The following is a 12,914-nucleotide window of genomic DNA, read 5'->3' on the forward strand; positions in this document are numbered from 1 at the left end:
CACTTATTTTGAACTACGAAAATAAAATTTGAATATTGGGCAACGCCAATAATTAAAACGGATAATTAATTTAAAATATGCATATGCATGCATATCATATATATGTATATATGCATATCACACACACATTTCTATATATATCTATACATTGACATATATATATATTTACACATATATCCACACACACACACACATATCCATATATATACACACACACATATATATATCCATACACACACACACACACACACACACACACATATATCCATATATATACACACACACACACACATATATACACACACACACACACATATATATACACACACACACACACACACCTACATATATATATATATATCCTTTAGGATTACTTTGAAAGGCGCTTGAAAGCTAGCTTTCTATCTATTTGAGTTACTTCCGGGTTGAGTGAACGCTGGCGCGTGTGGCTGCCGCTGCTCACCCTCAGAAAAACATCCTGTGACTGTAAAGTGACATTGAGAGTTTTGAAAAGCGCTTAAATGAAATGTATTATTATTAAATAAAATGTAGAAAAAGTATTATTATTATTATAATTTGAAATAATTAAATCAGCCAGGAAAATGCCTATATTATCAAATTTTAATCTGTGGGGAAAAAAAAAAAAATCCTAAAAGTAATCAATACAAGAAATCAATTAAAATGGTGCCATAATAGATTCCTGTAAATCTGAACTAATTTAAGAAAAAAGAAAAAGTGAGTGAAGGATGAATGAAATGGTCCTCACCCGTTTGTCGCTCGGCGTCTCAGTGGCTCTTCTCCGTCGGGTGAGGGGCTACCTCCCACTTGAGGCACCTGCTGAGAGCGTCAACACTATCACGCCCCGCCTCCTCTTCATCCGCCTCCTTGCCCGCTCTGTGGCGGAATTGAGATGATGATGATGATGATGATTTTTTTTCCCCTCTTCTCCCCAGCCCAACTTGCCGCCTCCACTTGCACGTTTGTCATCCTGGCATTGTGCATCAAGTGGGATTTTCATTTTTTTTTTTTTTAATTACATCAACTCGATCCCAATCTCAGGGTGTGTCATGAACTCAATTGGGGTTTGTCATGCATATTTCACTCATTCACTACCAGACGATGTGCAAAAACGTGTCCACTCAGTGCCAGGGTTTTTGTCATTTTCACTCAAATTCCAGGACCCACAGAATATTGAGTTTTAGAACTGCATAAACATTCAACAAAGAGTTAGAAACCTTAGACTGTCTTGTTTCATCAGCAAAAAAAAAAGCCATGTGTACACTTGATGCAAAAAGTTATCAACCCAGCTAAACAGAACACAATTGATGAGGAACTAGGTAAAATTATGGCAGAGAAAGCACCTACAAGGGATCATTCCTCAAGATGGTGAAAGGTTACGTTCCTCATCAAGTGTTTAATGTTGATGAAAGCGGCCACTTTATTCCATCAAGCCATCAACGACCATCACAAAGGTCAATAAAAGAACTTTATTATAAAATGCAGTTTATTTCTTGAATTCTAATACCATAGCACATTTATTATACATAAAATAAGGTATATTTTGTGTAGTTTTAAGGCTTAGAAAATTAGAAAATGATGTTTTATGGGGACCCGAGAACGGATTATTCTCATTTTAATAGTTTCCTATAGGAAATTAGTATTTGGGATACACACTTTTCACCTTGCACACTCTGTCTGGGATCCAATTAAGTTCGTAAGCCAAGGTATCACTGTATTCTCCAAGTCCAAATTTTGATTCCATTTTGTCGCTTTCAATACAAAACGAATTTGTCCTTTTTGTTCGTTCGAGACACCACGGCCATTTTGATTTATTCATTTTTTCCCCCCCCTGTCGTACACATCAATCCCAGCGTGCACCGATCTCCCTTGGGGAAGTTACCGTCTGTTCGTGCCATCTGCTCCCCCCCCCCACCACTACCACACGCCGCCAAATTACAACGCTTCTTAATTATTACCAAATGATGACATTCTGCCAATACCCTCAAAATATTTGGTGTAACGGAATCGCTAAGCCTGCGTGGTGGTGCTAATAGGGGGGGTTACATAAATGCTTCATAAATACATACCGAGAGAAATTCACCCCTGTCATCTTTTTGGGACAACATGTGGGGGTAGGCAGTAGGCGAAAAAGGGAGAGATTAGCAATCATGGGAGTGACGGAGGCGGTATGGGGAGAGGGGGGTGGGGGGGTTAAACTGCCGTGCGTGTGATGTCAGCAAAGAGATGAGCACCGTGGGAGGGAGGAATAAAAAAAAAGTAGGCAGCGGGGTTAGTGAGGAGAAAAAAAAAAAAAAAAAAAAAGAATAAAAAAAACACGAGGCAGACCTAGAAAAGATTGATGGGTGAAGCGAGGCCAACCTGCACTGAAAGCAAATGTCAGGTGAGTGATGGGAGGGGGATAAAATGATTGTTAGTATGTACACAAAAAGTGAGATGGGATAGCTCAAGGGCGTCAAAGTCATTTTTTTTCCTCTCGGAGGAGGCCGTTATGAATTTGGGGAAGCCATTAGAACACAGGTGTCAAAGTCAAGGCCCGCGGGCCAAATCCGGCCCGCCACATCATTTTTTTTCGGCCCGCGAAAGCAAATCAAACTTGTTAAATTCCATGATGATTGCTAAAATCTGAGCCAAAATTTCATATTTTTGGATGTCAACCGCAATAAAAGTCATTATTCTTGACTTCAGATTTGAAAACGAGTTATTCCTTAATTTGCTGTGTGCTCTATATGTAATATTTGAAGGGATTTAAACATAAAATTCATAACGGCCCTCGAGAGGAAACCATAACTACAATGTGGCCCGCGGCAAAAAATGACTTTGACACCCCTGACTTAGAATGTTTCATCTACTCCACATATGACATCCCCAATGAATAATCAATAACTAGTTTTCAAATTCACCCCCCCCCAAAAAAAAAATAAATAAAAAATCACTGTTATTCTGGTTTTAAAGTACGACAATATGAAATCATGGAATTTGATTTGCTTTCGCGGGCCAGATTTGGGCCCCCGGGCTCCTTGACTTTGACACCAGTGGCGTAGCTGATATGATGGGAGGGGAGCGCCGTGGTGGGTGAGGCCGAGGGAAAACTGGAAAAAAAGGGAGCACAAACGGTGTCGCATCACCGTCCAAAATATAGGTAACATCCGACTTACGACCGAGTTCCGTTCCGACCAAACGGTCGTCACTCAAAATGGTCGTAAGTCGACATCCATTCAAAATGTTGAATAGAGACTCGCAGGCTAAATGATATGTCGCAAACTCCGCCCCCTCTGGTGCTATCACGCGGTCGATTGCTGTGCGAGAGTGAGATGCTGGCTGGCTAGCCAAAATTGTCATACACGTTGCCGGCCTACTAGCGCGTTGCGGTGCCAGGCGTAGAATTAAGATTTTCAAAAAAGGGTCTGGAGGTCATGGTCGTAAGTACGGGTGGTCGTAAGTCGAGCTGGTCGTAAATCGGACGTTAGCAGTATATATATCGAAAATCATTTGGAGGGATGCTATGAACCAGCGCTTTTCAAAGATATATAGGCCAAGCTAGCTATCTGTTAGCTATCTATTAGCAAGCGAGCTTTCTATCTGAGTCACTTCCGGGTTGAGTGAATTCCTAGCTAGCTATCTGTTAGCTATCCATTAGCAAGCGAGCTTTCTATCTGAGTCACTTCCGGGTTGAGTGAATTCCTAGCTAGCTATCTGTTAGCTATCCATTAGCTAGCTAGCTAGCTTTCCAGCTATTTCAGTTACTTCCTGGTTGAGTGAACGCTGGCGCGTGTGGCTGCCACTGCTCACCCACAGAAAAACTTATCCTGTGACTGTAAAGTGACCTTGAGAGTTTTGAAAGGCGCTTATCGGTGAAATGGATTATTACTAAATAAATCAAAACAGCTAATTCCAAATATCGCAAACTATCATACAACAGAAATTTCTCACGTCAAATACGACGATCGTCACTTTAGTCGAGGTTGGCGATCGCCATTTTAAATCGTCTGCGATAGGTTGAAAATAATAAAAAATATTTTGATTGACAGCTCCCCCCCCCAAAAAAAAAAACATGGCGGATGAGCTTTGTAAAACGCTGGTATGAAACGTTGGGATTGGACGGTGATGCGACACGACGACAATCACTGCGAAGGAGTTCGGAAGCAAGCCGATTTATTACAAGATATCTTTAAGGCGGCGCGGGGGCGTGTCAACCCTGTGTAGGTTTTTAAAAAAAATTAAAAAAATTAAATACAATAAAAACGTCAGTTTCGGAGGCGAGCTCGTCGAGATGCGCGGGCGATTGGCGTGGTGACTTTGGGGGTCTCGCTCTCGGTCAGCACGGCATCTGCTGGAACAAAGATTGGAGGGAGATGACGCCGTGCGATGGTGGCGGGAAATTATTGGATGGATAAGCGGAATAATTGCTGCTTTTTCTCGTCGCAATTTGACGTCCACTCACCCTCTTCATTCTCCTCTTCGTCGCTGCTGAAGGTGATGACGGGCTTCTTCTTCTTCTTCTTCTTGTTGGACTTGCGACTTCTCTGAGGCGTCACGAAGCTGTCGTCGCACTGGCTGGAAATGGATGCCTTTGACTGACCTGGAAAAACAAAATCATAAAAGTCCAAAAATCAGACGGTGAAATCAAGTCGTATTTTCGCTGCCATTCATGAATTTATTCGGGAATTGAAAACAGGACGTACAGTGACATTCTCGAATTTGTTTGGGTTTTTTGTTTTCATGCTCGGGTGCCGATTAAGAGCTGTTTTTTTTCCACATGGGGGCGGCATTTCCTCCTTTTTCCATGTTAGCGCTTTTTAATCATAATAATCAGAATACATTTCATTTATAACCGCCTTTCAAAACTCTCAAGGTCACTTTACAGTCACAGGATAAGCTTTTCTGTAGGTGAGCAGCGGTAGCCACACGCGCCAGCGTTCACTCAACGCTCAAGAAGTATATACATTGATAATAATAATAATAACAATAACAACAATAATAATAAAAATAATATAATGATAATCATAATCATAATAATAATAAGCCACACGCGCCAGCATTCACTCAACGCTCAAGAAGTATAGACATTGATAATAATAATAATAATAAAAATAATAATATGAATAATATAAATAATAATAATAATAAATTTCATTTAGAAGTGCCTTTCAAAAGTCTCAAAGACACTTAACAGCCACAGGATATTTTTATTCTGCGGGTGAGCAGCGGCAGTCACACGCGCCAGCATTCACTCAACCAAGAAGTAAGAAAGTTTTTAAAAAAACTAAATAAATAATAATGGGAAATGTTGTTTTGGTTTTCAAACAGGGTTTCTGGAACGGATTATGGTCAAAAACCCAGATTTTGACTGTACATGAAAAAAAAAAAATCAAGTCCAAACTAAAGATTGGACACAGACCTCTCCTGGACTTGGTTCGACCTCTGGGGGGCATCGGCGTACGTGCCTTGCCGGCGGCCAGTTGCTCGTTTTGATTTTGGTCTTCCATCTCGGGGCTTTCCATGTTCTCCAGGCCTCGCGTGTGAACGGCCGTCAGACGCTTCTCAAAGTCGTCCACTTGGCCCTGCGACGCAATCGGGGGAGGGGTACATTTTAATAATAATATTAATTTTATTATATTAATTGAATAATAATACTAACAATAATAATAATACATTCCATTTATCAGCGCCTTTCAAAACACTCAAGGTCACTTTACAATCACAGGATGTTTTTTTTCTGTGGGTGAGCAGCGGCAGCCATATGCACCAGCGTTCACTCAACCTGGAATAACTCAAATAGATAGAAAGTTAGCTCGCTGGCTAATGGATAACTAATAGCTAGCTAGCTACATTGAATTGGATGTCCCTTTATTCGTCTCGCATTGGAGAAATTTATAATTCACAGCAGCAAAGTTATGAAAGGGAGAGGAAAGGAAAGAAAGAAGTAGAAAAACAAAATACAGGAGCTGCTGGAAAGGCAGCCACTCTTGGGGGGCCATCTTGAAATCAAAAGAACAAAAAAACTAAATAACAAATAATATAGCTATATTGATAGCTAGTTAGGTAGCCAGCTAGATAGCTAGTTAGCAAATAGATATGTATCAAGGTAGCCAGCTAGATAGCAAGATTAGCTAGCCAAAATATTTATTAGCAATAAATAAATAAACAAACAAACGATTTATAAGCGCCTTTCAAAACTCTCAAGGTCACTTTACAGTCACAGGATATTTTTTATATCTGTGGGTGAGCAGCGGCAGCCACATGCGCCAGCGTTCACTCAACCTGGGATAACTCAGATAGAAAGTTAGCAAGCTGGCTCATTGATAACTAATAGATAGCTAGCTAGATAGCTAGTTAGGTAGCCAGCTAAATAAATAATAATACATTTCATTTATAAGCGCTTTTCAAAACTCTCAAGGTCACTTTACAGTCACAGGATAAGCGGCAGCCACATGCACCAGCGTTCATTCAACCCGGAAGTAACTCAAATAGATAGGAAAAAAACTGCCAGCTATAGAGCTAGCAAGCTATCTAATAGATAGCAAAAAAAGCTAGCTAATAGATAGCAAATAGATAGCCAGCTAGGTAGCCAGCTAGATAGCAAGCTCGATAGCTAGATAGCTCAAGTGCAAATCGTGAGTCGGGCAAATCCGTTCCGTTCCCGATCATAAAAGGCGGAGCTAAGTGGGATTAGCGGGAATCATTTGGGAACGTTCCAAGTGCGGCACCTTGAATTGGATCTTGGCTCCGCGGCGCAGTTTGGCGGTGATGGCTAGCAGAGGTTGGTAGACACCGGGTTCGGTTAGCTTGTCGCTGTAGCATTCCCAGCATTCCTGCAACCTCTTGAAACCGCGTTCGCACATGGACAGGAGGGACAGCGAGACGGCCACGTCGCACCACTGACGCTCGGTCCTGCGAAGAAGAAAAAGATGGATGATTTTGAGGGACGCAATTTGATTTTGAGCCAAAAAATTATGCAAATAGAGACACCGTTTGGGATGTTTGACTGGCGGGATTCGGCTTTGTGGTCGCATTTGGGACAAATCGCATTTGTTGACTGTAATTCACTTTTACTGGAGAGTAATGCAAAATGTCCGTCCTTGGACGAGGGGATGAGTCAGAGGTGGACCACAGGCAACAAGGTCCGATTCCATTGTTCCACCTGCCGCCCGCCAACCGCGAGCCGCGACAAGACGAGTGAAGGTGATGTCAGCGTGTGATTAATCGGCGAAGCGGCATAACATGTCAGCTTGTCTCTTGACTCACGCACGCGTGCTCACAACGGGGGGCGTTGCAGCCCACTGTCACCCCCAAAAAAGGACAAAAGACAGCAAAACAAGAAAAAAATAGCACGGTGGTCACGCTTTACCGTGCGGTCCTGAAGCGCTGACAAAGTTTCTCTACTAGAGATTCGGTCTGTCTCTCCTTGGTGATGTAGGAGAAGAGTTGTCTAAAAACCAAAAGAATTCAAAAAGCTGATTAATTAAAAATTAAATAAAAATCAATGAATAATCAACACAACTAAAGCATTTTGTCACTAGCGCGGGGAACAAAACATGTCTATTATTGTCATTTCTTTACTTTAATGAATTGTCCATATAACAGACATTTTAACTTATTCACTGCCAGATGATCTGCAAAAATGTGTCCACTCCAGTGCCAGGGTTATTGTCATTTTTCACTCAAATTCCACGAGCCACTGAATATTGAGTTTTAGGACTACATAAATATTCAATTCAGTGTAAGAAACCTTAGACTGTCTTCTTTCATCAGAAAAAAAAAAGAGTTAATGCCTAAATTTTATGGGTCTGGAGTTATATGAACTTAAAATGGGGGCGGCTGTCCAAAATACAATTGCATATTAGTTAAAAATATCCAGTGACTGTAAAGTGTCCTTGAGAGTTTTGAAAGGCGCTTAGAAATTAAATGTATCATTATCAATATAGCACTTAAAGGACAACCGACACCATTTTTTCCTAACTGACATCAGAAAAACGTTTTATAGCATCGAAAATACCCAAAACACGCAAGCTGATATTTTTAGCCAAATGCAAAACACCAATAAAAATTACTTATTCCAAAACTGCCACAAAATGAGCTCGGAACTGGGCAGATTCAGAAAGTCCCGCCCCCTAATTCGTGACATCACGCCAGGTTACTCCTTCACAAACTGCCCTGCTCCAGAATCAAAACGTGGGCTTCAGAGAGTTCAGATTCGGAGAAGTAAATACTGCCCCCCCGTGGAAGGGAAAAACATTGCCAGAGGCCATGGCCAGCGCTTTATAGGCACCCAAAAAAAAAAAAAAAAAAAAAAAAAAAAAAAAAAAAAAAAAAAAAACCCTGAACAAATTCGGGAATGGTCTGACCTGTGCTTTATCAACATTAACCGCCATTCACGAATTTATTTGTGAATTGAAAATATGTCATAAAGCGCCATCCCCGAATTTGTACGGGATTTGATTTTTTCTTGCAAGGGTCCCGATAAAGCGCTAGCCAGACCTCTAGCAATGTTTTTTTTCCCCATTCCACAAGGGGGCAACATTTCCTTTTATTTTCCATGTTCACACTTTTTTCCAGCTTCAGCTGTTGTTAAAGTGCGAGATAAATCAGTATATATATGTCTTTTTTCTTCTGTATTGTATTTTTGACAGCCGCCCCCATTTCAAGCTCAGATAACTCCAGACCCAGGTAACTTAGGAATTAACTTTGTTTTCTGATGAAAGAAGAGTCTAAGGTTTCTTACGCTGCATTGAATGTTGTTAAAGCGCTATATAAACCAATATGTATGTATTGCATTGTATTTTGTACAGCCACCCCCATTTCAAGCTCAGATAACTCCAAACCCATATAATTTAGGAATTAACTTTTTTTATGATGAAATAAAAGAGTCTAAGGTTTCTAACGCTGAATTTAATATTTATGTAGTCCTAAAACTCAATATTCAATATAGGGTTCTGGAATTTGATTGACAATGACAAAAACCCCGGCACTGGAGTGCACACATTTTTGGACATCGTCTGGCAGTGAATGAGTTAATACTCCCCCCACAAAAAAAGTCATAATGGATTCAACCCACTTCATGATGGTATTGAAGTCCTCCGAGCTCATGCCCCTCTCCGGGTCCGACAGACGACTGATGATATCCGGAAGCAGGTTGTAGATGGCGTTATCCTAACGGCGGGAAATGATGGACAGGTCGCGGTGAAGGCAAACCCAATTATCCGACTATGAAACTCCAGACGCGTGGGAGTGCCCCACCTTGGCGGCCAGCTCGTTGAAGAAGTTGAGGGCCAGGCTGGCGATATGCGGCTCGGGGTCAATTAGCAGCACGGCCACTTCGCTGACTTGACCTTTGACCTTCAGGACGTCCTTCAGCACCAATTGAGTCAGCACCGTCACGGCCGTCTGCCTCACCGAGGGGACCTCGTCACCGAGCCTGCGAGAGGAGAAGGAGCATGTCGCATTAGCATAACAAGACATCCATCAAGTAAACTCCAGATTGACATTTTTTTCCGGTCATATTAGCGCAAATGTCGCGCATCCTCAAAAGTTCGGATTTGTTTTGTTGGAGTCTCAAAATGTGATGATTCCGCCTCTTGCAAAGTGTTCAAATCTTGGAGGAGAGCACAGGGGGGGTTCAACAGGTACAAAAATAAGAAAGACTAATCAATTTTTGCTCCCATCATGCATCTTGCAGTCGCTTCAATTCAACAACTCCCGTCAAACAACACTTATGAGTTTAAATGTAAAAAACGTGTGCGGGTATTATCGCCGAGAAAGCACGGCAACTGCACTCGGATATCATCAAGAGGCAACTACATCAACGACCATCACAATGGTAAATAAAACCATTTTATTAAACAGTACAGTATTTCTTTAACTACAATACAATGGCACATTTATTATACATAAAATAAGGTATATTTTGTGTAGTTTTGAAGGCTTATTTAGTAGAAAATTATGTTTTATGCGGACCTGGGAACGGATTACTCTCATTTGAATGGTTTCCTATGGGAAATAAATGTTCGGCTGACGAACTTTTCACCTTACGCACACTTTCTGGCAATTAAGTTCTGAGCTGTATAATAAACGGATTGAACTGACCGACAATATAGCGATACATCGGTTTACGAACATTATATGTATGAAAATTTTACCTGGGCATACGAACTTTTTTTCATACACGACGCCAATGGCTGTCAAAATGCGTCAATGACAAGGCCGATCACTTAAAAAATAAATAAATAAATAAAAAGTTTGACACAGTCAAACTCGCATCCGCAAAAGAAACTCATTAGCCGTTACTCATTTGCTGAAAAACCACATATTCACTCATGCCAGTGCAATAGGGGCTTAAGCTCGGCAACGAACGGCGTAATTAATTCTTAATACGCTTATCTGAAGGCCCCAAGGCGGCGGGCTGCAGCTTCCGTGACAGGAGGGCGGGGGGTGTTTGTGTGGGAGACAATTAGGGGGGGGGACTACTTATCAGGTAGGAAACACTGGGAGGGCAATGAGGCAGGAGAAAGGAAGTGAATGTTTGACAATTCCTTAACGCCTAAACATGCGCATGGTAATTAAACTTCAAACGGAACCTCAGCTTCCAAGTTTTTTTTAATTTTTTTATTACACTTTTGACACCATTAGTGTTTTTAACGACACAATTGTTAAAGAAAACAATTTCCATCCTCTTTTCTACAGGCCACTCTGCATCATTACACCGGAGTGACCGGCCACAATCTGTTACAAGCTATTAATTAAACGCTTGAAGAGCTACCGCGGAACATCCCGCGGCTTACAAAGCACCTGGTTTGTTGCAATGGCGACCGCAGGACGCGGATATTGTGAGTTAGTTACAAATGGAAGGAGTAAACTTCTGCTTGTTGTGATTTAGCTGAGTTTTGCTAGCGACAGGGCGCTAACAACATTTTTTAAAAATCATTAGATACTTAAGTTTTTTTATCTAACGTAAACATTTTTTGTGTGTAAAAAATTGCTTACGAACTTAATTGGTTCCCAGAAAGTGTGTGTAAGGCAAAAAGTTTGTCTGCCAAACATTTATTTCCCATAAGAAACCATTAAAAATGAGAACAATCCATTCGCAGGTCTCCATATAACACAGGTGTCAAAGTCAAGGCCCGGGGGCCAAATCTGGCCCACCACATTAATTTATTCGGCCCATGAAATCAAGTTCCATGATGTTTGCTAAAGTCCGAACCAAAATTTTAAAATGGTCGCATGTAAACCACAATAACAGTCATTACTTTTGACTTCAAATTTGAAAACTAGTTGTTTATCAGTTTGTAGTGCGCTCTAGATTTAATTTGTGGAGGGGATGAAACAATCTAATGGCTTCCCCAAATTCATAATGGCACCCTGAGAGGAAACCATAACGACAATGTGGCCCGCGGCAAAAAATGACTTTGACACCCTTGCCATAAAACATAATTTCCTACTAAATAAGCCTTAAAACTACACAAAATATACCTTATTTTATGTATAATAAATGTGCTATTGTATTGTAATTAAAGAAATAAACAGTACTGTATAATAAAGTCGTTTTATTTACCTTTGTGATGGTAGTTGTCAATGGATGGTAGCAATGGTCGACTTAGCGTACCGGGGATAGCTAAGTCACACAAACACACACCTCGTTCGTGTTTTTTGATGATCTCATTCTTCTGCTCGACCGTAATTTTCTTTTGTGTCCACTTTGGCTTAACACTAGACTGTGGTGGGGTCTTTTTCGGTCCCATAATAGCAAAAGTACTCCACTCGATAACAAACCACGTCTGCACTCAAAGAAAACTAGTTCGCCAGCCACTATGCCGTTGTTCGACCGTGTGGTTTGGTGTTCATCTGCCGAAAACTAGTCCGCCAGCTTCGTGGTGCTTTGTGGTTTGGTTCATCTGCCAAAAACTAGTTTGTATGACAAGATTAGATTCTCACGAATTTAATGTTCATAAGGCAAAGCGCGTTCGTAAGCTGAGGTATCACTGTATTAAAAAAAAAATGCCAACGCAACTTTGCCATTTATGTTCTATTCTGTCAAACCCCACAACAGGCCTGTAACCGTGACAAATGAACATCGCCAAGGTTTATCGGAGCAACGGCAATATGTGGTTCTGATTCAGGAATCCCGGGACGTTACCTGGCGTATAAATTCTGGGTCCAAGGTTCTAATATGTTGGGGAAGCGGACGGTGAGGTCTCCAAGGGCAATGATGGCATTGGCCCGGACGACGGGGAGAGTCGAACGTTCCAGTACGGTAAACATGAGACGGGCATTCTCCTCACAAACTGACGGGCTGGTGAAGACAAAGGAAAACGGCAATCATTATACTCATAAAACAGGGGGAGGCAAACCTTTTTTTTTTGAAAAGTGTATTAACTCATTCACTCACGAGTTGATTGGGGAATTGAAAATATGATATAATAGAGCGCCATTTCCGAATTTGTTCGGGTTTTGTTTTTTTTTTCATGCCTGGGTGCCGATAAAGCGCTGGCCATGGCCTCTGGCAATGTTTTATTTTTCTTTTCGACAAGGGGCAGCATTTCTCTCTTTTTCCATGTTAGCGCTTTGTGACAGCTGCTGTTAAAGCGCTATATAAACAAATATGCATTTTGGACAGATGCCCTCATTTCAAGCGCATATAACACCAGAGCCATATAATTTGGGAATTAACTCCTTTTTCCAGATGATATAAGAGAGTCTAAGGTTTCATACGCTGGATTGAATGTTTATTATTTATCATTTTATTTATGGTTTTATTGTACTGTGTATTTTTCTTTTGATTGTAAAGTGTACTTGAGTGTTCAGATAGGCGCTTGGAAATTAAATGTATCATTATTATTATTATTATGTAGTCCTAAAATTCAATATTCTGTGGGTCCTGGAATTCAAGTGACAATGAC

General features: G+C 41.0%; 2 protein-coding genes across 4 annotated transcripts in view; both read right to left on the reverse strand.

Moving 5' to 3' along the window:
* nppcl (natriuretic peptide C-like) overlaps positions 1–906 on the reverse strand; it is a 3,494-nt gene extending 2,588 nt beyond the window's left edge. The window contains exon 1 of one of the 2 annotated variants that reach the window (XM_088998906.1): positions 767–906. The gene's annotated coding sequence lies outside the window, so the exon portion shown is untranslated. Of the gene's footprint in view, positions 1–374; positions 500–766 lie in introns of those variants that run through there. The other variant, XM_088998907.1, reaches the window with a different exon arrangement.
* Positions 907–956: 50 nt separating this feature from the next.
* Positions 957–12,914, reverse strand: part of ncapd2 (non-SMC condensin I complex, subunit D2) — a 35,237-nt gene continuing 23,279 nt past the window's right edge. Inside the window, exons 25-32 of one of the 2 annotated variants that reach the window (XM_088998904.1) lie at positions 12,152–12,307; positions 9,259–9,436; positions 9,077–9,171; positions 7,370–7,450; positions 6,729–6,912; positions 5,420–5,582; positions 4,463–4,600; positions 957–4,351 (exon numbers count right to left, since the gene is read on the reverse strand). In XM_088998904.1, coding sequence (XP_088855030.1) covers positions 4,266–4,351; positions 4,463–4,600; positions 5,420–5,582; positions 6,729–6,912; positions 7,370–7,450; positions 9,077–9,171; positions 9,259–9,436; positions 12,152–12,307 — 1,081 coding nt within the window. In that variant the 3' untranslated portion in view covers positions 957–4,265. The remainder of the gene's footprint in view (positions 4,352–4,462; positions 4,601–5,419; positions 5,583–6,728; positions 6,913–7,369; positions 7,451–9,076; positions 9,172–9,258; positions 9,437–12,151; positions 12,308–12,914) is intronic. The other variant, XM_088998905.1, reaches the window with a different exon arrangement.

This window comes from Hippocampus bargibanti, linkage group LG06 (genome assembly GCF_051943395.1).
Source record: "Hippocampus bargibanti isolate YZ-2025 linkage group LG06, ASM5194339v1, whole genome shotgun sequence".
NCBI lineage: Eukaryota > Metazoa > Chordata > Actinopteri > Syngnathiformes > Syngnathidae > Hippocampus > Hippocampus bargibanti.